The sequence below is a fragment of the Myotis yumanensis genome, unplaced genomic scaffold, assembly GCF_028538775.1.
Source record: "Myotis yumanensis isolate MYYU_CA2020_CCGP unplaced genomic scaffold, mMyoYum1.0.hap1 SCAF_18, whole genome shotgun sequence".
Classification (NCBI taxonomy): domain Eukaryota; kingdom Metazoa; phylum Chordata; class Mammalia; order Chiroptera; family Vespertilionidae; genus Myotis; species Myotis yumanensis.
In genome coordinates, this window is record NW_027223769.1 from 28,639,140 (window position 1) to 28,666,708 (window position 27,569).

At 38.6% G+C, this 27,569-nt stretch overlaps 1 protein-coding gene across 1 annotated transcript; it reads left to right on the forward strand.

Annotated features, from left to right (window-relative positions):
* The first annotated feature begins 2,842 nt into the window (after positions 1–2,842).
* Positions 2,843–27,569, forward strand: NAE1 (NEDD8 activating enzyme E1 subunit 1). The gene is made up of 20 exons (XM_070398207.1): positions 2,843–2,944; positions 6,195–6,298; positions 6,385–6,445; positions 8,016–8,046; positions 8,727–8,798; positions 9,025–9,104; positions 9,911–10,020; positions 11,597–11,706; positions 13,132–13,194; positions 13,595–13,658; positions 13,971–14,062; positions 16,285–16,344; positions 16,428–16,561; positions 18,392–18,467; positions 18,768–18,807; positions 21,288–21,374; positions 22,367–22,459; positions 25,824–25,938; positions 26,025–26,074; positions 27,320–27,569. The coding sequence occupies exons 1-20, from the start codon at positions 2,892–2,894 to the stop codon at positions 27,427–27,429; spliced, it is 1,605 nt and encodes a 534-aa protein (XP_070254308.1). The 5' UTR covers positions 2,843–2,891; the 3' UTR covers positions 27,430–27,569.

A 27,569-nucleotide genomic window follows, 5' to 3' on the forward strand; every position in this document is an offset into this window, starting at 1 on the left:
TGGGAGATTGGCCTAGATCAGAGGTTCTCAACCTTGAGAGTGCATCAGAATCACCTGGAGGGCTTGTTCAAACAATTTCCTGACCTCATCCCAGAGTTTCTGATTCAGCAGGTCTGGGATGGGGCTTGAGGGTTTGCATTTCTAACCAGGTCCCGGGTGATGTTGATGCTGCTGGTCCTGGACCACACTTTGAAAACCAGCTTAAATGAATGCAGCCGTGGTTTCCTGTTCTGATACCTGATTCTTCGTCCTCCACAATAACAAAGACTCATTCATGGGCCTTGAGTTCCCAGATGGCAGCGTTTGTATCGGTTCAATCCCCACAGCTCCAGCACAGGTGCTTTGCTATTATGGGTTGAATTGTATCCTTCAAAAGCTGTTGAAGTCCTAACCCCCGGTACTTGCGAATGTGATCTTATTTAGCAACAGGGTTTTTGGAGATGTATTCAAGTTAAGATGAGGTCATTAGGATGAGCCCTGATCCAATGCGATTGGTGTCCTTATAAGAAAAGAGGGACAGATAGAAACATGAGGGGAGAACGCCATGTGACAATGGAGGCAGCGATTGCAGTGCTGCAGCTGTAAGCCAGGGATTACCAGCAAACCACCAGAAGCCGGGAGGCAAGGAAGGACTCTTTCCTTCAGGCTTCAGTGGGAGCATACTGCCCATACCTTGATTTCAGGCTTCTCGCTTTCAGAACTTTGAGACAATAAATTTCTGTATTTTTCAGCCAGCCAGTTGTTACAGCAGTCCTAGGAGACTAATACATCGAGGGATTTATTTTTATATTTTATAGATACCACCAATACAGATCTTTTCAAAATCATACATTTTAAAAAATATATTTTTATTGATTTCAGAGAGGAAGGGAGAGAGGTAGAGATATCAATGATGAAAGAGAATCACTGATCAGTTGCCTCCTGCACAACCCACACTGGGAATCAAGCCCGCAACCCAGGCATATCCCCTGACCGGGAATAGAACTGTGATCTTCTGGTTCATAGGTTGACACTGAGCCATGCTGGCTGGGCTACATTTTTTTCATAGGCAGTATGACTCCCCTGACCCCCCAAATTTAGGGATGCTTTCTTTCATGCAGTGCATAGGACTGCACTGCGCATGAGAAGCTAAGCAGTGAACTCTCACCCATCTCCTTTTGACCTTCCTACATTCCCTGGGCATATTTTATTATCCCTTATATTTCATCTGTCCGACTGGAGAAGGAAATGATAGCACAAGCACGTAATGTGCTGGGAGAGCCTCATGCCTTTGTTTCCCATCAGTTGTTCCCTGGGTGCTGGGTAGGGGCCAGGGAAATCATGAGAGGGTGTGCCTCAACCTTGACCCCAGAGACAGTACCCAGGGGGAATTGCATCCATTCTTACTACAGGATTACTGTCCAATTGTGTTCCCACCCCTGTCTACATCCCAGGGTAGGTTGGGCGTGGGGATTTGTGCTCATTTCCACCTTATTTCAGGCAATTATTAACCTGAAGTGGCTGTAGGGACTTAGTGAGAAAGGAATCCTGACCGCACTGCCTGCTGGTCTCCTGGTTTCCAGCGTCCTCTCCTTCCCTCTTCCTTATGGAGGCTGCCACCCATCCCCACAGGGCAGCCAGCCTCTTCCTGAAAGTGATTCTTTTCAGAAAGCAAAGGGCTTTAAATTCCTCCTTGCTTGTTTGTTCATGGTCCTCACAACTTGGCTCCTGCTGTCCCTCAAACCTCCTCTGACCACTTCCTACCCTTCACCTAACTCCCCACCCCATCAAGCTCCTTTAGTGCCTCCAGCCTGCCATGCCTTCTCTGCCTTCCTCTCTGAAATCCCCAGATGACACCCGCTGTTCTTCTGCTTAAAACATTCTTCCTTGCCCACACGACGCCAAACATTCCTGGGGTGTGGGTGAGTGGTGTGCCTCTGTGCACCTCTCAGCTCCCCCATCTCCTCTATCTATAGGATGGCCGTATTGTCTAGTAAGTACTTGTCTACTGTTCCTCTCCCCTCTTGGGCTGTGACCTCCCCAAGAACAGGGCCCTGGTCTTATTCATCTTTGGTCTTTGTACCTGCAGCCGGGAGCAGCTAGCTAGCTTTGTGGTTGGAAACAGGTCCTCAAAGTGTTGCATGAGATGATGGGTGAAATGGGTAAATCATCATCATCATCATCATCATCATCATGATGAAAGGTATTATTCAGACAGGATTTTTTGTGAGTCTGGTTCTGTATATTCAAATTCTCATTTAATTCTAATAGAATCCTTTTTTTAATATATATTTTATTGATTTTTTACAGAGAGGAAGGGATAGAGATAGAGAGTTAGAAACATCGATGAGAGAGAAACATCGATCAGCCGCCTCCTGCACATCTCCCACTGGGGATGTGCCCGCAACCCAGGTACATGCCCTTGACCGGAATCGAACCTGGGACCTTTCAGTCCACAGGCCGACGCTCTATCCACTGAGCCAAACCGGTTTCGGCAATTCTAATAGAATCCTTTGACGGAGACCCATTTATCCCCATTGCACAGATGAATACGCGGAGGACTTGCGAAGTAAAAAGCGGGTCTCACAACTAGTTAAGCGGTTAAAATCCAAACCGGCCTGAGTCCAAAGCCCGAGTCCCCTCCCTCCAATCACCGCACGTAGAAAATCACCGAATGGCGGAGAGCAGGGCTGGTGCAGGGAGGGAAGACTTGACCAACCAGTCCCGGTCCAGGTCTTGGCTGCGGTGGCATTTGCTCCAGCAAACCCGCGACGCGTGCGCAGTGCAGTGGCGGCGCCCCCTGCGGGCGGCGCGCAGGCGGCGGCGGCGGCGGGCCCTTAGTGCGCCTGCGCGCTGGCGGCGGAGGTGGCGGTAGTCTGCTGGGCACCGGCTCTTCGCGCGCCGCCGCGGCCATGGCGCATCCGGGGAAGCTGCTCAAGGAGCAGAAGTATGACCGGCAGCTGAGGTTAGCCGGGGCTCACCGCGTCGGGCGGGCGGGCCAGTGAACCCTCTGCGTCCGTGCCGGGCCTAAGCGAGCGAGCGGCGCGGCCGGATCTCTCAGGCCTCCCGCCGGGCCCGCCCCTGCAGGGCTCGGGAGCCGGCGCTCGGGCCTCCAGCCTGGGGCCGGGGGTGCTCCTGCAGGGCCGACCTCCTGCCCGCGGGGCGCGCCCGCCCTCCAAGCAGTGTGTTGTTGGAGGTGCGCGGTCCCCACGGCGCAGCCTTTGTCACCGGGGAGGCCGCCGGCCCCGCCTCGTTGCGCTCAGGCTCCGAGTTTTGCAGAATGGGGGGGATCGCGACTCCCTATCCCCGCGCCGACGCGGGTCCCGAGGGTTAGGTATTGTTCTAAGCCAGCGCTGTCCAATAGAAATACAATGCTAGTCTCCTGCGAGCCAGGTGTGTCATTATGCATTTTCTGGTAGTCACATGAAAAAGAAACAGGTAAAGTCAACTTTAATAATACAGTTTAACGCAATATATTCAAAATATTATCATTTCAATAGGTAACCAGTATTTTTTTTTTATATTGTTCTCGAAATCCGGCGTCTTACACTACATAGCACATCTCCGTTCCGACAGGCCGCATGCCTAGTGCTCAGTAGCCACATGTGGCTAATGGCCACCTTAATGGACACTGCAGGTCTAGGCCATCAGGCAGGCCCTTGGTTATTTCCCCTCCTTTGCTTTTTCTCTTTACCCTCCCCCTTCCTGATTGATTGAGCATCTTCGGTGTGTTAAGGCAATGAAAGGAACAAACGCTTGGCTCCCCTTCTTTCTGGAGCCTGCAAGCCAGAAGTTACAGTAGGTCCCTAAGGACATTTGCACCTACAACTGAGTGCTGTCTTCGGGGCTTTAGGCACTCAGTTAATTCTGAGAGCAGCCTTGACGGCGGACAATTCTCTGCTTTATTGATGGGGAAACTGAGTCTTGGAGAAGTTAGATGACTAGCTTTGTGTTTGAGCCTGGGTGTAAACTCAGGCCCTTCTCGCCTTTTCAAAGCTGGTACTCAGTCACATCACTCCGGGGAAAGAAGCCAGGTGGCAGAGCCCGTGTAACCAGCTCATGCTCTCTTGCAGATTCTTGGAGTTGCTTGTGTTTTGAATGCAGAGATAGCCATCCCTGACAGAGCTGAGATGATATTTTTGGTTACTAAGTAACTGGAACAAAAGAGTTTTTGCTGAGTTGAGTCCATGGAAGGATCAAACTTTACCTTTCATAATAAGAACGAGTTATTCTGTTGAAACGTCGGAGGGGAGCAGTTAGAACAAAGATGTACAGCCAGCCAGCAGTCAACAAGGCCCGGCTTTTCTTGGGCCAACCAGAGTAGAGAGAATTGATTTCTTGTTTGGGCCCTTTCTTGAAACATGTTATCTAGAGATGCACCAGTGATTTCTTAGGCTCACTCTCCAACTACCCAAGCATCCACCAACCAAGTATGTCAGGTGTCTTCTGTGTGCCCTACTTTCATAGGAAAACCTGATGTTTCCAGTCCTTCTGGTTCTCCCAGGTTTTTCCTCCATTCACTTGATAACTGTCCAGTGATCACTTAGCCTGGACAGGACATTGTGCCAGGCATTGGAACCACAGTGGTAGATACAGGGAGTGACCTGGGCCCTTATGGAGCTTAGAGGGGAATGGAAGGATGGATATTCAGCAAATAAAAAACCAAATAAGGCAATTGTAGTTGTGACGTATGCTGTAGGACATACTGGCTACAGGATAAGATAATCTGCTTTAGATCAAATGACAAAGAAGGCACATTCAAGTCTATCTGTCCTCCAGGCTATGGAATTTTTCTCCTTATACTTCTTAGAGTGACAAGAAAAGATAAACTAGTGAGTTTTCTGGGTGAAAATCAGGTTGGCTCAGATGCCATGATACATGTGTGCTCATGTACCTTGTCCTCTTAAAGATATGCCTGTGTGAATCATATTATAACATATATTTCTAGTCTTTAGTACATCTTTGTTAATGCTTAATTTGTTAATTTATTAATCATGCTATTAGAATGTTCATTGGGTATTATATTTTAAAGTACTCCTATAGACGTCAATGTGAGGCTTTTCAGATAATAATAATTCAGTTTTCTTGGTAAAGCTTTTCTCACTCTTACAGATGTCACAAGTCTTATATCAAGTGTCAAGATCTTAATTATACCGGAACCATGTAACTTAAGGAGAAATGAAATAGAGAACAGAATCAATTTTAAGTCTAAGGCACTTCTTTTTTTTTTTTTTTTTAAATATATTTTTATTTATTTTTTACAGAGAGGAAGTGAGAGGGATAGAGAGTTAGAAACATCGTTGAGAGAGAAACATCTATCAGCTGCCTCCCGCTGGGGATGTGCCCACAAGCGAGGTACATGCCCTTGACTAGAATCGAACCTGGGACCCTTCAGTCTGCAGGCCAACGCTCTATCCACTGAGCCAAACCAGTTAGGGCCTAAGGCACTTCTTTAATGTTAATAAGTATTTTTAAAGACTTTGCGTTCTGTAAGTTATCTGGCTTGAAGTGAGTAATGGACAGGAAGCTGAAAGACCAAGTGTCTAGTTTTTTTTAAAAAATATATTTTATTGATTTTTCACAGAGAGGAAGGGAGAGGGATAGAGAGTTGGAAACATCGATGAGAGAGAAACATTGATCAGCTGCCTCCTGCACACCTCCTACTGGGGATGTGCCCACAACCAAGGTACATGCCCTTAGTCGGAATCGAACCTGGGACCTTTCACTCCACAGGCCGACGCCAAACCGGTTAGGGCCCAAGTGTCTAGTTTTGATTTGACCCCCTCCCCTCCCATCTAACCATGCACGGCATCAATCTTAGTCTTATGTTACACAGCTATCTAATCCCCATAACACCTCCTGCTGTTCTAAATATGTTTTACATATTTGCCATGGTTATCACATCTGTTATTCTATGCAGGAACACTTTAAAAGATCATTCAAATAAGAATGATAAGTTGTATTCAAATAAGTTGTATTTTTTTAAAAAAGGTATTTTTATTAATTTCAGAGAGGAAGAGAGAGAAATATCAGTGATGAGAATCATTGATCTGCTGCCTCCTGCACGCCCCCCACTGGGGATTGAGCCCACAACCAGGGCATGTGCCCTTGACTGGAATCGAACCTGGGACTCCTTTAAGTCAAACCAGCTAGGGCAAGAAAGTTGTATTTTTATGAAATGCTTTTAAATGTTGAATTTGTATCTTGTTTTGTAGGTTGTGGGGTGATCATGGGCAAGAGGCTTTAGAATCTGCTCATGTTTGCCTAATAAATGCAACAGCCACAGGAACTGAAATTCTTAAAAACTTGATACTTCCAGGTAATGTAGTTTTGTGGTTGTAAATTTACTTCTTTAAGGTTTTAACTAGAAATATATATTCTTGACGGATTCTCTTTGTCTCCCAGGTATTGGTTCATTTACAATTATTGATGGAAATCAGGTCAGCGGAGAAGATGCTGGAAATAAGTATGTTTTATTCTTCTCAAATATTTGCATGTTAGGGAAGGCAGTGTATTGTCACAGGAGAGTGAGGCCTAAGTCCCAGCTTCACCTCAGTCAGGGTGACTTGACTCAGTGGACAATAATCCCTGTTGTGGATTATGGTGAGGATGAAGGGAATTAATACAGCTGAATTATTAATACAGTGTCTGGCCAATAGGCCTTTAATAAAATATATCCATCATTACTATCTTTATTGCTGTTATTAATGTAAAGGAGTAGTCATTTTTTTAATTGTGGAGTCTGGACATTTCCTCAGTTCTTGCATGGATTCCTGGATGTTAGTATATAATTAACAATAATTTTATATTTGAATTATAAGAATAATAAAATCTACCTTTTACTTGCGGTGTCTTCTAAGCTTAGTCCAGGTATATATCTCTCTCCACTACGCTGTCTCCATAAAAATGCTGTTGTAAAGATGGCCTTTATGTCATTCTTCAAAGCTAATCATATTTAGATGTTCAGAGCATTTCAGACTCGCCTTTTCAGGGACTTGGAGTCTGGGATCTTTCATATTTGTCAGTATACAGCAGCAATGAATAAATACAAGGAAAATCAGAATTTGGCTCATATTGAACTTTGATACAAACACAGCCCTTTTATTGGTGTCTGTAAAGAAAAAGTCCTATTACCTTTGTTTACTTGGTTGCTTAGAGCAGGATATAATAAGAATAAGGCTTCTTTTTCTTTCTTTTCTTTTTTAAAAATATATTTTATTGATTTTTTAACAGAGAGGAAGGGAGCAGGATAGAGAGTTAGAAACATCGATGAGAGAGAAACATGGATTAGCTGCTTCCTGCACACTCCCCACTGGGGCCGTGCCCGCAACCGAGGTACATGCCCTTGACCAGAATCAAACCTGGGACACTTCAGTCCGCAGGCCGATGCTCTATCCACCGAGCCAAACCAGTTAGGGCTACGGCTTCTTTTTCTTATGGAGCCACTGAGCTTGTGCTATAACATAGCGTCCTGACTGACTGATTAGAAGCCTCAGATCTGGGCCCTGGGATATGACAAGGGTATGTGTGGGAAGAAGCCTGAATAGATCTGTGATAGTTTCCTGCAAAAGCAAACAGTTGAATACAGCATTTCCCACGTGTGGCCTATGGAGCATGGGCCTGGGAAATGTTAATAACTGCTAAATGGACAAAGGGATTCCATGGGCAAATGAAATTAAACATTTCTTTAATATAAGACTTCAATATCATGTGTGTTGTGTATGTTATGAATTTCCAAGAGGGAAATATAACCTATGGTGATTCCTAAACTTTTTAAAGCCAGAGAACTCTCTTTTCTCTCAGAGCATCTCGTGAAATTCTTATTTTGTGCTGCACACTTTGGGGAACATTGATTTATTAGCTTGTCTTTGATTACAAGTTTCATCCAGTTTTCTTCCTCCAGGAAGGCTGTTACAAACTGTAATCAAAATATAGTTTGTTTTACAATATGAATGAAATGTACCTGGTATTACAAATAACCTTCCCTTTATATAATCAAAGAAGCCCCTAATTTTATTTTTTTGGGTCTTTTTCAGTTTTTTCCTTCAAAGAAGCAGTATTGGCAAGGTAAACAATTAATTTGTTACAGAATATAGTTGAGGTTAAGCATTTAATGATGCTACTGTATTTTGGTTTCTTGAAAAAGTTTTTGACTTTAAACGAGCTTATATTTCTCTGAGAAAGAAGTTAGCTCATTTTTTTTTATCTTGTAAATTTTATAAGCTTTGTAGTTTAAGAATGTAGAAGTAGTATATCTTTTTTATACTGTATCCTGTATTAATGCTAAATCTTGATTGATGTTAATGTCCAGAGGAAAGAGTATTTTTAACTAAGAGCCAGAATATCTTTTCTTTTTGTATTTCATATTAAAAATCTTACAAAGCCATATTATTCAACTTAGTACAATATTCTGAGTAGAAATGACTTTTTTTAATGATTGAACTCTTGTTCAGTATTGTAAATTGATCTAGAATATTCCTGCCTGGTGCTCAGGGTTTTCTGGTCATTTGCATTATCAGAAAACTAGGATGGAAATAAAGTATTCACTTAAGAACTCTGAATAATGAGTTCTTTCTAAGGAATATTGTGGTTGAGTCTCAGTTTAAACACTATGAAAAGCAGAGTTGTCATATCTGTGCATGAAATTTGGTATAATTTTATATTTTGTTTGCTTTATCTGTTAATTGAAGGGTTACATTTTAACCAAATTTTTTCTAATTCAAGTCAAATGCTTTCTTTTCAAAAAGAACCGAGCTCAAGCTACCATGGAATTCTTACAAGAATTAAATAATGATGTCTCTGGGAGTTTTGTGGAAGAGGTATATGTGTATATACATTATTATTTCTGTGCAGAAATTTTATTTTTTAATAATTCAAAACACTAGGAATTTAGAAATTTGAATTTTTGTATGCTATTTAGTTGAGAGTTGAAGTTAACATTGGAGTCTAGCATGTTGCCTCATTTATTTTAAATAGCTTAACTGTTTCTGCCATGTTTAATATGATTGTGAACTTGTTGGATTTTTTCCCCCTTGTCCTATTTAGAGTCCAGAAAACCTCCTAGACAATGATCCTTCATTTTTCTGTAGGTTTACCATTGTGGTTGCAACTCAACTTCCTGAAAGGTAAATTTTTATGTTAATTTATTTTTAATTGTATGTCGTAATTAGATTTGTATAGGTTTGTTTTTTTCTGTAGAGTATGGCTTTTAAAAATTCCTAAACTCTATAGAAACCTTTAATTGGAAGCACTTACAAATCTCTAGCATCAGAAAGATAGGAAAGAAAGATACTGGATGTGAAACTTTTAAAGGATTTATATTTAGAGCAGTTAAATTGAACATTGGTTATTTTAAGTGGGAAAAAGAACTAGTTACAAGTAATTATAGGGATTACTTTGAGGTATATACAGGGATCATATATTTTACAAATGTTTTCCTCTTTTTTATGGAAATATTTAGGAATTGTCTTTTAGTAACATTCTCCCTAATACAAAAGTTGAGTCTTTCATATCCCTCTAGTCCAGTGGTTCTAAACCTTCTGGTCCTTTAAATACAGTTCCTCATGTTGTGACCCAACCATAAAATTATTTTCATTGCTACTTCATAACTGTAATGTTGCTACTGTTATGAATTGTAATGTAAATATCTGATATGCAGGATGGTCTTAGGCGACTTCTGTGAAAGGGTCGTTCGACCTCCAAAGGGGTCGCAACCCACAGGTTGAGAACCACTGCTCTTGTCCAAAAGATATGCTTTCTTTGAAACTGCAACCTTATAGAAATGCTTGTTTTTCAGTATATTCTTGACCTGCTTATAATGCAGTAGGGATATTTTTGCATTTATAACTTAGTAACAAAGGTACTTTGTTTTAAGATGTTTTGTTATACATCCATTTACTTATATTCTTACTTATTGTGCCTTCCTTTACAGTACATTACTACGTTTAGCAGATGTCCTCTGGAATTCCCAAATCCCTCTTTTGATCTGTAGGACATATGGACTAGTTGGTTATATGAGGATCATTATAAAAGAACATCCAGGTAAAGTTGTTGCATGTATGGGGCTTGCTTTTCATTGCTTTAGCTATGATTTTAGAACTTGACAATTTAGAAAGTCAATTTTAAATTACAAAGTAAATTTGTAGCAGCACAACCAGTTTATAGATTCAAAGTGTCAATCAGTGACTGATGTAGATTTTAATCTAGTATTTCCTTTACTTACATTATAGGAGGATAGAAAACAAGAGATAAGTAGGTACAACTTCTTCATCTTATTAGGAGGCCTAGTTGCTGTGCAAGTACCTAGCCTTTTTTTTACCTCTTAACATACATGGGGCATGCATGTATGGCTACTTACAGGTGAGAGCCAAGGTGACACTGACACCTAGAACACATCAATCTTTTATTCCATTCTCATACAGGCCTGTACTCATCCAGTTCAGGTACAATTCCACAAAACAAGGCATTTACCTAACTACTATTCCAAAGAAGAAGTGTTATCAGAAACCAAAGTCATTCATATGCAGGCTTGCACCAGCTCAAGACTGATGTTAGTCCGTTACATATAAAATTTTAATCTTAAATGACGGTAACATTTTTATTCAGTATTTACACATTGCTCTGAGCCATTGGCATTGGTATCAGCACTGAGTAGTAGTTAGTATCTGCTTAACAGTGAGAGAGTGACTTGAGAGGATAAGCTTTTGGCAGCTGATGTTGGGCCATTTAAGAGTTGTAAGTGGGAGAGTGACAGTAACAACTTTAAGTGGTCACTGAGCTGAGTAGAGAATGAATGGATTTGAAGAGGCAAAGATTGGAGGCAAGAGTTGCTGTTAGGAGATTTCCAGTGGTTTATATGAGAGAGAGGGAGAGAGAGCCACTAAGAGCAGATGTTATAAGGATAGGGAAGTGGGAATAGATGATAATGAAGGTTAACATTGCTAGCTTTGTGCCTGTCTTTATATGAATTATTTCATTTAATCTTTCTAATATCTTGTAAGATAGATACTATTTTATCTGCTTTTTACAGATGAGGATGAGGAGGCACAGAGAGATAAGTTACTTGTCTAAGGTCACACAGCTAACAAGTAACAGAACTGAGCCTAGCTTTAAAGACTCACTGGGATGACACACTTTTCTGAACTCCCCTATGTGGAGAGCTGTGTACAGAGTGACATCAGGATGTGAGGACTGACTGATGTTGGGCCAAGGAAGCAAGAAGGTCAGGGATGACCATCAGGTTTCTAGGGAAGAGGTTCAGGTAGATGGTGATGATGTTTGTCGAAGACGACAGGAGTAAGGTTAGGTTGTTAGGTAATGTCTGAACACAATTTTGCCAGTTTTGATCTTTTTCAATTGTAATAACAACATTTTGTTTTGTTTAAAGAGAATCTTGGTTTTTACTTTCATTACAACTGTAGTCACTTATGATTTGTGCTTTTAGTAAAATGTATATGTAAATGTAAATTTACCTGAATAATGAACAAAAATCTTTTTAAAACTATAGACCCTATGCCCATTTAAAAATTATAGATTTCCCAAATTCTTGTAATGTAGTGTATTGCCAGCAGTATTACTAAAGAAGTAAGTTTATCTTTTGGCATTATTTATTTCACAGTAATAGAATCTCATCCAGATAATGCATTAGAGGATCTGCGACTGGATAAACCCTTTCCTGAACTGAGAGAACATTTTCAGTCTTATGATTTGCATCATATGGACAAAAGGGTTGGTATGACCTTTTATTTATTTATTTATTTATTTATTTATTTATTTATTTATTCATAAAAAGTATGTTTCGCCTGGCTGGCTGGCTCAGTGGTTGAGCATTGACCTATGATCTAGGACAGTGATGGCGAACCCATGACACGCATGTCAGAGGTGACATGCGAACTCATTTTTTTGGTTGATTTTTCTTTGTTAAATGGCATTTAAATATATAAAATAAATATCAAAAATATAAATCTTTGTTTTACTATGGTTGCAAATATCAAAAAATTTCTATATGTGACACGGCACCAGAGTTAAGTTAGGGTTTTTCAAAATGCTGACACGCCGAGCTCAAAAGGTTCGCCATCACTGATCTAGGAGGTCACGGTTTGATTCCTGGTCAGGGCATTTGCCTGGGTTGTGGACTTGATCCCCAGTTATGTTTGTATTGATTTCAGAGAGAGCAAGGGAGAGAGCGTGAGAGAGATAGAATCACAGATCGGCTGCCTCCTACACGATCCCTATTAGGGACTGAGCCCACAACCTGGGCATGTGCCCTGACTGGGAATTAAACCGTGACCACCCGGTTCATATGTCTACGCTTAACTACTGAGCCACGCCGACCGGGCTGACCTTCCATTTTATAGATAGACTTAAAACATTTTTGAATACACCAATGTGAGAAAATACTATAAACCTCCATGGTCCTGTCATCCAGATTACATAGTAACAACATTGTACCTAATTTGTTTTAAATAAATCTTTTTTCTCCAAAATTTAAAAAACTTTTTTATTGAAGAAAAGTACATTAACTGAACATATCTATGTAATTAACACCTAGATCAAGAAATTGGACATTAATATATTCCTCTTCATAGCCCTTTCCTAAACAAATAGATGTGCTTTTTAAAATAGTTTGAATTTGGGGGTGGGTGTGTGTTGAAATTGACTCCACTTGAAGCTTATTTTTAGTGTTTGCGAATTACCAAGGCAGCTGCATATTATTATTTTTATAATAATAATATTTATAACACACCATATAACTTAAGGAGTATATGTATTTTTTTTCTACCTACTTATTAATTAAAATGCAGGTGTTGGGTTCATCAGAAAACCCAGAGAAAATCTTCCTGTAGTCTAGGATTGGTATCTGAAATCAAGAGATTTAAGCTTTATTTTTGGGTGGCAGTCTCTGAAACTGTCTTTTGATGGTGAAATGGGGACAATTATGGTGCATACCTGCCATATTAGGATGAAATTGGACACTGCTTCTAAAAAAGTTTTGTGAAGCAATTTTTATTAACCCAGTTCATTTTCTTTCATTCATTATTTCATGTATACTGGGGAATGATCATAAATATTATTGAGTTTATTGAAAATGATATGAGGAATAAATATTAACTAATTAATGTTAACTGATATTTTTTTCTCTCTCAATTTTAGGACCATAGCCACACTCCATGGATTGTGATCATAGCTAAATATTTAGCACAGTGGTATAGTGAAGTATGTCCTTTTTAAAAAAAAGAAATTCCTTATGTGACTGTATTTTCAATTTATTATAAAGGATTTCATTGGAGGGGATGGGAGATTAATTTTCTTTCCTTGCTTGGCTTAGGGTAGGTGGGTGCTTTTCAGTGTAGATCTAGCAGTTCCTGTTTTAATACTGATATTTTTACTTACTAAATGAAATTTGAATGAATGTCATTCCGAAACTGGCAGTAGGGAATGAATGTAGAGAAATGGCCCACAGTTTCTGTTTCTATCAGGTTAGCCTCTCATTTCACTGGGGTGTGTATTTACTGATGAAATCTCATGTGGATGGGAGAATAGGGAAACTGTGGACTCTCAATTTCTATATTTTGAAATTTTATAACTAAGTTTTTAATTTTTTTAACTGATTTAGACAAATGGACGAATACCTAAAACGTATAAAGAAAAAGAAGAGTTCAGAGATTTGATTAGACAAGGTAATATGGAATGTGACTAAATGTTATATAAGGTTTGAAAAGCAAATTGCTTAAAGCTAATGTTTATTGGATTTCTGTCAACACCTTTGTCAAATGATGCCATCATTAGTTCATATTTTATTTTGCCTTGGGGGAGATTAAGGAGCCATTCCTTGTACAGTTTTAGGAATGACTGGTGATAAACCATATTTCTTAAGTTTCAAAATATCTGATCCTCCCTTCAGAACCTGACAGAGTTATTTCCATAATGTTGGGGAGAGAGAAAGAGAAAGAAGAAAAAGGTTGTTTGCTAACCAAATTTTATTTTAATAGGAATTCTAAAGAATGAAAATGGGGCTCCGGAAGATGAAGAGAATTTTGAAGAAGCTATTAAAAATGTGAACACAGCACTAAATACAACTCAGGTATTAAAAGAGTTGCTGAGGGATTCATTTAGAAAGGTGTTTTCTGAAGTCCTTATGATAAAATAGTTGATTTTAGATTTAAGTTAATATTTCCTAAACTGATATAGTTGGTTAGAAATTAGTATCTATAATACAGATTGACTCTTGTTTTAATAATATTCTATATTGTCCTAGTTAAATGGACATGAGTGCTTCAGTATATAATAGTGATATGATTTATATAAATCAGTTATTTGAAGTATATGATTTGTGAATAGTAATAGTTTGGGTTTAGGAATTATACACTGAAGGTGATACTTTGCTGGTCCAAAACAGTGTTGCCTGAAAAGTTAAATTTTACCCTGCATTTGATTTTTTTTTTTTACCTTGAGATTTTTTTCACTTTTATTTTAATATTTTATTTTATTATATTTTAATCCTTACCCGAGGATATTTTTCCATTGATATTTCGAGAAAGCGGAAGAGAGAGGGAAAGATGGAATTTTTGTTTTGTTTTTGTTAATCCTCACCCGAGAATATTTTTCTATTGATTTTTAGGGAGAGTGGAAGAGAGAGGGAAAGACAGAGAGAAACATTGATGTGAGAGAAACACATCGATTGGTTGCCTCCTGCACGTGCCCTGACCAGGGCCAGAGCTGGGGAGGAACCTGCAATCTAAGTACATGCCCTAGACAGGAATTGAACCTGGGACCCTTTGGTCTGCAGGCTGACACTCTATCCACTGAGCCAAACTGGCTAGAGTTGCATTTGCTTTTGACAGTAATTTTTAGGATATAAAGGAGATGTTTTTAAATGACATTGACACCTTAAAAATTACTTGGAGGATAACTCATTTTAGGTGCCCTTTTGTTGTTGAAGCCTGGCAAGTGAGGTTTTGAGGGAACTTTGGAATAACACAAGTGGGAGTTTAAGTTAGAATTTTCTTATAATTTAAAACAGCATCAAATGCTGCCTTTTAAGTTAGAAAAGCATGTAAGCTGTCATAAAATTTCTGGCGACAAAGAAGTAGTGTTTCTGAGAGAGTAAAAGTGTGTGCTTTGTGAATCAGTTTTTGGAGGTGATAAAAATTTTCTGTCTTAATTGGGGTGATGGTTAAAAATATTTGTATAGTTATCAAAATGCATTGGATTGTACATTTAAGAGTTGTTCATTTCACTTAATGTAAAATTTACACCAATTTAAAAACACACCAAGGTTCTCATGACTGGGGGATAATGAACTAAAAGCAAAGAGATAAATGCACGAGGTACTATGAACAAAATTAGAACAGAACAAAGAACTAGAGCATGATGGGGAGGACAGAGGTCTGGGGTCCAGAGGGGGGCCAAGGAGACTCACACAGATGTGTTTAAGCAGAAGCCTGCGTGAAGTGACATGCAGAGATCTGGTAGAAGAACTTTTAGGCTGTGGAACCACATGTGCAAACAAAGGCCCAGAAGTGGGATGAAGCTCAGCATTTATTCAAGCAGTTAGACTGCCAGGATGATTGGAGTGAAGTGAACAAGGGGGGAAGTAGTGAGCGGGATTGAGTTTGGAAAGGCAGAAAGGGCCAGATCATAATATCCTTGCAGGCCATTGAAGTGTTTTGAGCAAGGGAGTGGCGTGATCAGATTCATATCTAAAAAAATTATCTGGCTCTTGTGAGAAGAGATTGTAGAGGACTGGGAGTGAAAGCAGAGAAACCAGTCAGAGGTTACCAGTAAGACATTTTTTTCCACAGTAGAAGCAAAGCCTATAATTTCTAGTCTTTATTAATGTATGATGCTCTTGCTAGCGTTAAAAGTCCTTTATCTAGTTTTTGTCGGAGGGTTGTCTCTTTCAATAGTTGCTAGAGTGAAAGGGCTGCAAATTTTTGACAAGAAGGAAAAAAACATGAAGGACTACAACTCCAGCTTGACATTACTGTCTATAATCTTTGTTATATTTTAAAATGTAAATATATTAAAAGATTTACTTTGGCTCCTTCTTTATTCCATTTATGATGGAAAAGAACAGGCCAGTCTTTAATGCTAACAGCAATGGGCAGGATGTGACTTTCTTCCATTCTCTTTTTCGTCATCAAACCTCCATCTGGTACTCATTCTAAATAAAAGTGTAAGAAAATCAGAAGTATGTATTTGATTACAGTTTGAGAATTCAAAGAACTTATTCAGAGAAACAGCAGTGAAAATAAAGGTGGGCAGATTCTTAGTATAAGTAAATGTTTCATGTTCCTTTGGTAGATCCCAAGCAGCATTGAAGATATATTTAATGATGATCGCTGCATAAATATCACCAAACAGGTAACAACAACAAAAATAGTGCCACCTTGAGCTTTGGGTCAGATTCAAATGCCACTTAATAATTTTTTATTTTACTCTTTTAGACTCCATCATTTTGGATTTTAGCTCGCGCCTTAAAGGAATTTGTGGCTAAAGAGGGTCAAGGAAATTTACCTGTCCGAGGCACAATTCCTGACATGATTGCAGATTCGGGCAAATATATAAAATTGCAAAATGTGTAAGTCAGTTTTCAAACTATTTAACAGAAAAATTCATTTGTTTATATTAGAGATGAGAATATTTTACTAGCCTATCAGAAATAAAATGGAAACCTGTTATAATCTAATTGCTTTAAAAATAAGCTGAAGAACTTAGAGGGCAGATTTTTAAAAAAATAGATTTTATTTTTTAGAATAGATTTAGGTTCACAGCAAAATTGAGTAGAAAGTGCAGAGTTCTCATATTACAACCCCCCCCCCCCTCCCCAGGAGACAAATTTTTTTCTTATGTATTTCATAATAAAACGTAACATTTGAGCACTTAATTTTGTGCTATGAGCTGTCCTATGTATTAACTAATTTGTATTAACTAATTTAATATTCACAACATTAGAGAGAGATACTATTTTGTCCCAGTTTTATGATGAGGAAACTGAGGCCTAGAAAAGGTAATTTATTCAGGGTCAGACAGCTGGTAAATAGCAGAACTAGGATTTGAACCCATGAAATCCATCTCAATACTCTTTTTTTTTTTTTTTAATATATTTTATTGATTTTTTACAGAGAGGAAGGGACAGGGATAGAGAGTCAGAAACATCGAAGAAAGAAAAACATTGATCAGCTGCCTCCTGCACACCCCCCACGGGATGTGCCCGCAATCAAGGTACATGCCCTTGACTGGAATCGAACCTGGGACCCTTCAGTCCGCAGGCCGACGCTCTATCCACTGAGCCAAACTGGTCAGGGCAATCTCCATACTCTTAACTAGGGCCCTATACTATCTTTTATTTGTAACTTAAAACTTGGAAGTCTTGAGTTTGGATGAATTTTTTATTAGTAATGTTTCATAATTTAAAGAGTTTATGTCTATAGATAGACACCAGCTATCCAGGTATCACTAGCCTGAACCCAGATAGACTGACAAAAGCATGGTTCTCAATGGATATTACCCTTATGTAGTTTGGACTTGGTGCAGATGAAGCCAGGGCCACTGGCTTGGTTTCCTCAAGGGCCAAATAATGTCACACAGAAAAGATCTCTGTTCCTTAACAGATTGCATTCTTCATCTCAGTCGTTGTTTACAAATCTTTGTTGTCTTAGCCTAAAAGTTCAACTACTTAAAACTTGGGAAAAGTCAATTGAGGATAGAAAGAAGTATGACTTCACATTGGAGGGAGTTAGCTTAACACTTATCTTCAGAGGGTGAAAATGTAAATAGACTTTAAAATTTTAGCCCTAGCCAGTTTGGCTCAGTGGATGGAGCATCGGCCTGCAGACTGAAGGGTCCCGGGTTTGATTCCGGTCAAGGGCATGTACCTTGGTTGCGGGCACATCCCCAGTGGGGGGTGTGCAGGAGGCAGCTGATCGATGTTTCTCTCTCATCGATGTTTCTAACTCTCTGTCCCTCTCCCTTCCTCTCTGTAAAAAATCAATAAAATATATTTTTAAAAAAATTTTACATTGCAGGTGGACAGTTTTGAAGTACTTAACTTTCCTTGGACTTGACTTCAAGGAGAAAAATCATGTTCTTTAGTAACATGTGTTGCAGATTTTGTCAGAGAAGCATGGATCATGGATGATGGAGGGCAGTTTTTAAGTTGGGTGCTGTTAGTTACAGAGAGAACCTGGGTATTATTGGATTCCAAGTGTCCATCACCAACACTGGGAAGATCCCCAACCACTAACAGGTGCTGCTGGCAGCATTTCCATGGCATTTTCACATTTCATATGTCCCAGACCAGTCTTTTTTCATGAAAAGGAAAACAATGTTTTGTTTGCTTCCTGGTGATATTTACAATTTGCTGATTTTAAAATTTGTTAATAATAGCTTTTTTTTTTCTTTTTCCCAGTTACCGTGAAAAAGCAAAGAAAGATGCTGCCGCTGTGGGTAATCATGTTGCCAAATTGCTGCAGTCTATAGGCCGGGTAAGCTGCTGGGCACACTGTGCCTTTGATGGACAGCACAGCCCCATGCAGGCCTGATCCCATAACTTCAGCCAGAAAAGGTTTAGAGATGGAGGGCATGGCACTGGCCCTCTGCTTCTTAGGAGGGATCTCTCACTTGCCTGCCTCGTGAGAAAGACTTTTAAGGAAAAAAATGTGTTTTTCCAGTGCTCTCCCAGCACTTGGAGAAACCTTCCCATCCCACAGTGACCGTCTTTGTGCTGTACCCTCTGCTAACCTTCTCTTTTATTCTGGAGCAAAATCTGCATTGTCTCTTTACAGGCACCAGAGTCCATTTCAGAGAAAGAATTAAAATTATTCTGTAAGTCCCCTTGAATTAATTTCCTTACTTTGTTTCATAAAAATGTGCCATAAAGAGTGTTCCCAGGAATTTGAAATAGTTGAAATTAAAAATTTCTCATAATTTCATAAATATTATTGGGTAAGGTTTTTTATTGTTATAATGTAATAATAAATGGAGGTTATTTTAAGACTGGATCAGAGCTAGAACATATCTATCTATGGCAATGTGAAAAAGACATGAAGGTCAGTTATTTGAAAATTGTCATTAATACCGAATTATTTTCAGCTTATTGATTTTAAGTAATTTGGGAAAGTTTTATCTGAAGGCTTTGAGTATGAAGTCGAGTCATATGTACATGGAGAGTATTGGTTTAACTACTCAGTTTGGTCTGTGTTTAAGTGACTGTAATAGAATTAAGAATTTTATCATCTAGTTTCAGATGGTTAGGTTCCAGGTGTTTTTGATAACTCCTCAGTAGACCGGAAGCATTTCTTTTTTTTTTAAATGTTAAATTAATGAACTTTATTTTTTTTTTTTTTTTTTTTTTTTTTTTTTTTTTTATAATAATTTTTATTTCTTAAAGTATTACAAAGAGTGTTACATATGTCTCCTTTTTCCCCCCCATGACATTCCCTCGGCCCCTACCCCCCGCCCCCCCCCGTCCCGTGTCTTGTGTCCATTGGTTAATCTTATATGCATGCATATAGGTCCTTCAGTTGGTCTCTTAATCCCCCCCCCAACCCTTCCCAGGCTCCCCATTGTAGTTTAACATTCTGTTCAATGTTGCTCTGCTTCTGTATCTACACCTGATGAACTTTATTTTTTTTAAGTAGGTTTACAGTTGTGAGTACGAGAAACAGTTTATTCTTGTATTATTACTTATTATTGTATTATTTTCCATATGAATAACTGTAAACCTACTTTTTAAAAAATATATTTTTTTATTGGTTTCAGAGAGTCAGGGAGAGAGAGAGAGAGAGAGAAAAACATCAACTATGAGAGAGAATCACTGATTGGCTGCCTCCTGCATGCCCCCCACTGGGGATTGAGTTCACAACCCAGGCATGTGCCCTTGACTGGAATCGAACCCGGGACCCTTCAGGCCGAAGGCCAACGATCTATCCACTGAGCCAAACTGGCTAGGGCTGAACTTTATTTTTAAGAGCAATTTTAAGATCATAGTAATGTTGAGTGCTAAGTACAGAGATTTCCTGTGTACCCCCAGACCCAACACATTCACACCACCCCCCATTATGAACACCTCCCCCCAGCATGGCACACTGGTTACAGTCGATGAACTGACATGGACACATCATCACCAAAGTCCACACTTTACATTAGGGCTCACAAACAGGTGCTGTACCTTCTGTGGGTTTTGACAAACATGTAAGGACATGCACCCACCATTACAGTATCATACAGAATAGTTTCACCATCCTAAAATTTCCTGTTCTCAGCCTATTCATCGCTTCCTTTCCCCCTAACCCATGGAAGCCACTAATATTTTTATTGTCTCTATACCATTTTGCCTTTTCCAGTGCAGTTTGAAATGATACCCCTTCCACTCTTGCCTCTATCCAACCCATTTTCCAACGAGCAGTCAGAAAGATCTCTTAAATAGTAAATTAGACCATACCACTTTCTGCCAGACCTACAATGAAAGTGGATCACCTTCCTTCAACCTAAAAGGCCTTGCATGATCTGGCCTCTGCCTGCTTGCCTAGCCATCTCATGCCACTGTTCTCTGAAGCATTTCTTTTTAATTTAAGACCTAGTTTAAGAATAATCCAATCTTGTTTACATGCTTTCTGAAGATAAAGTCTACATTTTGCATGCTCCTCAATCCTAAAATATATTTATCAAACTTCTCCATTTCATCACTCTTTCACAGTGTTTGTTTAGGCTTAGTTTTAATGTTTTGTTCCATTATTAATCTTGCACCTTGTTTCGGCATATAGTGTTTGTTCTACTAAATCATATGATACCAGATTAAAAGCTGGATGTTGCATATTCGAGGGTTTATTCTGTTCCCTCTATTTTGGGATATGTTTGAAAATTTCCATGATACAATTTTTTTTGTTTTGTTACAACCTTACATGTACCAAGAGCACAATATATATAACACTTTCCTTTCGGACTACTTATCCATAATAATGATAACTACTACTGTTCATTGAGCCCTGTCAGGCATTGTGCTAGGTACTTTTAATCCACAACTTTCAAAGGTAAATAATATTATCCCCTTTCTGAGGCTTAGAGAGGTGCCATCATGTACTTACTCAGTGCTGAACTGGCTGTAGTCCCAAGGACATGCATTTAGGATGACTCATGTTCTAGTGCCTTCCCTGCTAACCATTAGAGTCAAACAGGAGACATTTCTTCACGTTACCATGTCTGTGAAGGGTATAAACACAATTTCCTGTTCTTAAAGAGATCTGTGATTTGGAATATTCACGTATCTCAGTTAGTTACCTTTATAATGTCTTTCCTGTGTTCAGGTAGCAATTCTGCATTTCTTCGAGTGGTAAGATGTCGATCCTTAGCTGAAGAATATGGCTTGGATACAGTTAACAGGGATGAAATTAGTAAGTATAAATAATCTTTTGATGCTAGGTTATTAATTTTATTTTTTTCCATCCTTCCTTTAAAAATTGAATTTATGGGGGTGACACTGGTTAACAAAATTTACAGGCTTCAGTTACACAGTTCTACCGTACATCATTTGTGCCTTCACCACCCCAAGTCAAGTCTCTGTCCCTCACCATTTATCACCCCTATATCCTCATCCACCTCCCCTCGCTCTCCCTCTCCCTAGCAATCACCACATGGTTGTTTGTGTTCATGAGTTCTTTCTCTTTTTTTTCTTCTTTTCTTTTTTGCTCAATTCCCTCACCCTCCCCCCCCACACACACACACAGCTGTCAGCCTGCTCTCTGTGAGTCTGTCTCTATTTTGCTTGTTAGTTCATTAGATTCCACATATGCGTGAAATCATACGGTACTTGTCTTTCTCTCACTGGCTTATTTCACTTAGTATAATGCTCTTCAGGTCCATCCATGCTGTTGCAAAGGGTAAAGTTTCCTTCTTTTTTTACAGCTGAGTAGTATTCCATTGTATAAATGTACCACAGCTTTAATTTTAACTTTAAAGAGATTAATATTTTATGTATAATATTGAGTATATGGTGATAATATAAATAATGGAAATATTTATACTCTAAATTTAATTCTATAAACCTATCCAAGTAGTCATAATTTCACAACGTAAAACTTAATACATAAATAAATTGTATTTAGGTAGGTTACTAAGTTGTGTGATAAATAGAGCTAAAGTCAGCATGTTACTACTTTAGTAGAGATTATGGTGACTAGTTAATAGACTAAGACACCTGGGTTTTATTAATGTATCTCCCTTTATTTTACTATTATTTATCATTTTCTATTGTATTGTCAAAAAATATCAAAATTTTGTGGTAAAATTGCCTTGAGACCTAAAATCTGAGTATATAGTAAGGTCCATCCTTCATTGCTTTTATGTCATGAATTACTCAAATTATATTGAATTCTTTCCCTTTCAGTTTCCAGCATGGACAGTCCAGATAATGAGATAGTATTATACTTAATGTTACGGGCTGTGGATAGATTTCATAAACAACATGGTAGATACCCAGGTAAGAATAGCAATCGAATTATCAAATATAATAAAATCTCAAGTAGACACTTGACTTAAATCTTAAAGTGTTCTTGGGTGTTTACAATTGGTCCTTGATTTTTACATTGCAAACAGTTTACATCACATCTTAATGAGGAACTACCATTTGTTTTGTAAGTGTAACTATTTGCAAATAGTGTTTGATTCTAAACCATTACAAGGGAATGTTGGTTGAATGCATATAGAAGAAAACATTTTTCTGTCATTTTTCACAGTTTACCTCTAAGAGTCACACTGAGTTTAATTTAGTGGAAATGGAAAGTCACAAGAAGTATGCCAGTGACTCTGAACTCAGAGATGTAGAGATTTCTTTGCTTAGTATCTAATTTTTGTTATCTGTAAATATAATGATTAGGGAATTGGCATAATTTCAAAGATTTTCAGTTGCCCAGAAAATTTTCATTAAGGTAAGTTTAATTATGCAGGATTATTACATAGCAGTGCATTCTAGGTATATCATAAAACCTGTTGCCCCAATTGATGTCATATGTCTACTGAGTTATAGTATTAATGAGCTAGCTTATCAGAAGAAAGAAAATGAATAAACACTATATGTATTGCTTTATTTGTATTATTTGATTAGAATATTTTTATTATCTATTGAATAACAAACTATCTCAAAACTTAGTAGTTTAAAACAATAAATTATTATATAACGACTTTGTGAATTGGCTGGGCTCAGTTAGGCACATCTCAGTGAGGAGCAAGGATCTTGCATGATGCCTGGAACTGGAGTCATTCTGAAGGGTTGACTGAATTGGACATCCGAGAAGTCATTTTTGCTCAGATGTCGGCACTTTAGTCAGGATAACTGGAACTGCTGGGGGCTTGTCAGGCATCTGTCACCACATAGCTAGCTAGGGTTTCCTTTTAGCATGGCAGTTCTAGGGTAGACTTCTTACACAGTGTCTGGCTTTCCCAGAATTAACATTCCAAAAGACCCAGGTGGAAGGTACAAGGCTTTTTATGACTTAGTTTTAGAAATCACAGCATCACTTATGTTGTGTTCTATTTGCTTCCCAGGGCCAGCTTAGATTGAGTAGAAGGAGGCTACATGAGGGCACAAAGGGGTATACATTGGGGAGCCACCTTGGGTCGAGTAGCAACCACATAGAGCATAGGCTTTGAACCTAGGCTCAGATCCGAGCTCTATCACTGTCTCTTGACCTTGGATGAGTCACTATTTCCCTCTATGTCTCAGGTCTCATATTTATGAAATGGCAATAATAGTATCCACTCTATTAGACTGATAGGGTTAAATATATGATGTATGAAATCACTTTACACACTGCCTAGCACCTTGTAAGTACTCAATAAAGGGTAGGTATTGCTATTATGAGGAAGAGTAGTGGTGATCGTTTTTAAACCATAGTAGTTAAAAAATACTGATTTTTTTTTTTAATACATGGAGGTTATGGCAATTATATTTTAACTTCCAGCAGTAAACAATTAATAGCTTACCTTGTGAGATATTATAGTTTAATTATTAACAACTGTCTGGGCTTGTATCCGTTTTGCTATTTATGAGCTAAGTAACTCAGGCAGATAACTTAATGTGTCTCAGTTTTTTCATCTATAAAATGGGAATAATAGTACCTACTTAATAAGGTGATTGTGAGGATTAAACAGTATACATATGGTACTTATAGCAGTAACCAGCATTTGTTAATGCTCAATGTTACCTGTTGTTATAGTTTTATGTCCTCTGTGTCATTTTTTTTTCCTCTTTTTTTTTTTATTGCTTAAAGTATTACAAAGAGTATTACATATGTCTCCTTTTTTTTTACCCCCCGCCCTTGACAATCCCCCGGCCTCCCCTACCCCCCAGTGTCTTATATCCATTGGTTATGCTTATATGCATGCATACAAGTCCTTCGGTTGATCTCTTACCCCTCCTCCCCCGCCCCCCAACCCTCCCTGGCCTTCCCGCTGTAGTTCGACAGTCTGTTCGAGGCAGCTCTGCCTCTGTATCTATTTTTGTTCAAAAGTTTATTATGGTCTTTATTATCCATAAATGGGTGAGATCATGTGGTATTTTTCCTTCATTGACTGGCTTATTTCACTTAGCATAATGCTCTCCAGTTCCATCCATGCTGTTGCAAATAGTAAGAGTTCCTTCTTTTTTACAGCAGCATAGTATTCCATTGTGTAGATGTACCATAGTTTTCTAATCCATTCATCCACTGATGGGCACTTAGGCTGTTTCCAAATCTTAGCTATGGTGAATTGTGCTGCTATGAACATAGGGGTGCATAGATCCTTTCTGATTGGTGTTTCTGGTTTCTTGGGATATATTCCTAGAAGTGGGATCACAGGGTCAAATGGGAGTTCCATTTTTAGTTTTTTGAGGAAACTCCATACTGTCTTCCAGAGTGGCTGCACCAGTCTGCATTCCCACCAGCAGTGCACGAGTGTTCCTTTTTCTCCACATCCTCTCCAGCACTTGTCGTTTGTTGATTTGTTGATGATGGCAATTCTGACAGGTGTGAGATGGTACCTCATTGTTGTTTTGATTTGCATCTCTCAGATGATTAGTGACTTTGAGCATGTTTTCATATGTCTCTTGGCTTTCTGAATGTCCTCTTTTGAAAGGTGTCTATTTAGGTCCTTTGCCCATTTTTTGATTGGATTGTTTATCTTCCTTTTGTTGAGTTGTATGAGTTCCCTATAAATGTTGGAGATTAAACCCTTATCAGTAATACCATTGGCAAATATGTTCTCCCATGTAGTGGGCTTTCTTGTTGTTTTGTTGATGGTTTCTTTTGCTGTGCAGAAGCTTTTTATTTTGATGTAGTCCCATTTGTTTATTTTCTCTTTAGTTTCCAATGCCCTAGGATCTGTATTGGTGAAGAAGTTGCTTCGGCATATGTCTGAGATTTTGTTGCCTTTGGATTCTTCTAGTATTTTTATGGTTTCCCGTCGTATATTTAAGTCCTCTCTGTGTCATTTAATCTCTTGGAAATGAATAATAAACACCATAATTTTTATAAAGGGTATAAATAGGACATCACTTTCTCATTCATTCAATTCTTCTATCAAAGTATTGAGCACCAACTGTGTGCCAGACACTCTTCCAGGTACTGGATATGGAGCAGTGAACAAAGCAGGCTTATCAAACTCAAATTTTAATAGTTTTTGATGGTTTCTTTGATTGTTACAGGTTTGTGATATTTGCAAGTATTGGTCTCATACATTGTTATTTTTGTTCTTCATTTTCACACCTTACTTTTTTTACTAGAAACTGGAATAAATAAAAGAGGTAGCCATTCATTTTGAATCACATATTTATTTCAATGAAAATTAATTTGCGTGTATATTTTTAGGGGTATCTAACTATCAAGTTGAAGAAGATATAGGAAAGTTGAAGTCTTGTCTCACAGGCTTCCTTCAGGAATATGGACTATCTGTAATGGTGAAAGATGATTATGTCCACGAATTGTGAGTATTTCTTAAACCATATTAAGAAATAATACTTGTGCCTGTCCTAAACTAGTTGAAGTTCATGTCTCCTTTCTTTCCTATAGTTGCCGATATGGAGCTGCTGAGCCACACACCATTGCTGCGTTCTTAGGGGGTGAGTTTCAGAAGACTGGCATCTGTTGTTATATAGTACAGTTATGAAGTTGTGTTTTTTTTTAAAATGTTTTTATTGATTTCAGAGAGGGAGAGCTAGAAACATCAATGATGAAAGAGAATCATTGATTGGCTGCCTCCAATCCCCCCCCCCCCCCCACACACACACACTGGGGATGGAGCCCGCAACCTGGGCACATGCCCTTGATATGGAGCAGTGAACAAAGCAGGCTTATCAAACTCAAATTTTAAACCATCAAACCTGGGACCTTTCAGTCCACAGGCCAAAGCTCTACCCACTGAGCAACACTGGCCCAGACAGTTTTGTTTTCTTAACTGTTTTACCGAGGGAGGTCAGTGAAGCAGGATGTTGAATATTAGCTGGCACAATGCTTTTATATTCCTTCACTTTGTCCAGGTCTTTGTTTTCAATTTCTTCCCTGTGAGACCCTCCTCACTCCGATTTAAAGCTGAGGCACTCCTCTTGCGCTCACACTTCTTCCTGCTGTTTCTCCTTCACACTAAGGCCATCTGAGAGGCTGTTTCACTCATTTGCAAATGGTCTCTCCCTCACTGCTGGAAGGGAAGGGCCGCGGGCACTGATTTTGTCTTCTGTTCCTACCATATTCCTGGTGCCCAGAACAGCATCTGGTACAGAGTCGAGTCTCATGTTGCACTGAATTGAGTGTTTGTGAAAGATCAAGCTTCAGGTTATAAAAGATGAAGAATTTCTTTCTTAATAGTTTTTTTGTTTGTTCTGTTTTGTTTTGAGTAGTTATAGCAGTATTTAATAGAGATTCTTTCCAAATTACAAATGTATTTAGAACAAATACACCTTTATTCCCTTTTTATTGTAAAAGTAAAGCAGAAGGGAGTCCTTAGAGAATCTTTTCTGCCTATATGTATCCTTTAAAATGCAATCAACTATACTACTATTTTGATGTTTTTTTACTTAATATATCTTGCTAATGTTTCTAAACCACCATAATTAAAAAAACAACTTCATTCTTTAAAACTGTGGCATAATATCCCAAGCTGTGAATGTATAAAACAAAACTTTTAATAACAGTTATTAAAAATTATGGTCCTTTATTTTGATATGACACAGTAAAGTACGTCTGTTTTGGATTACTTTTAAACACCTTTGCTTTTGGGAAAAGGGAAGGTTTTCTTTACAGAATTGATATTTTTATATAATTCTTGAAACTTACGTTTTTCAAAGATTTGTTTTCCTTTTTCCTTGCAGGAGCTGCTGCTCAAGAAGTTATCAAAATAATCACCAAACAATTTGTAATTTTTAATAATACTTACATTTATAGTGGCATGTCACAAACTTCAGCAACTTTTCAGTTGTAGAATAAGTATCCTATGTAGTGTGTTAATAATTGAGACTATAATTGCCTTTGGGTTGTGCTCTAATCTGTAAAATTCTGCTAAGGGAAAACTTAAATTGTTTGCTTAATAAACATTTTCTCATTTGTAATAATGTGGTCATG

Excerpts from the sequence above, each read along its gene's own strand:
- NAE1 (XM_070398207.1), top strand. The coding sequence starts at position 2,892 with ATGGCGCATCCGGGGAAGCTGCTCAAGGAGCAGAAGTATGACCGGCAG. Across the intron at positions 9,105-9,910 it reads GCAACTCAACTTCCTGAAAG|TACATTACTACGTTTAGCAG; the intron begins GTAAATTTTTAT and ends CTTCCTTTACAG. Across the intron at positions 16,345-16,427 it reads GCATAAATATCACCAAACAG|ACTCCATCATTTTGGATTTT; the intron begins GTAACAACAACA and ends TTACTCTTTTAG.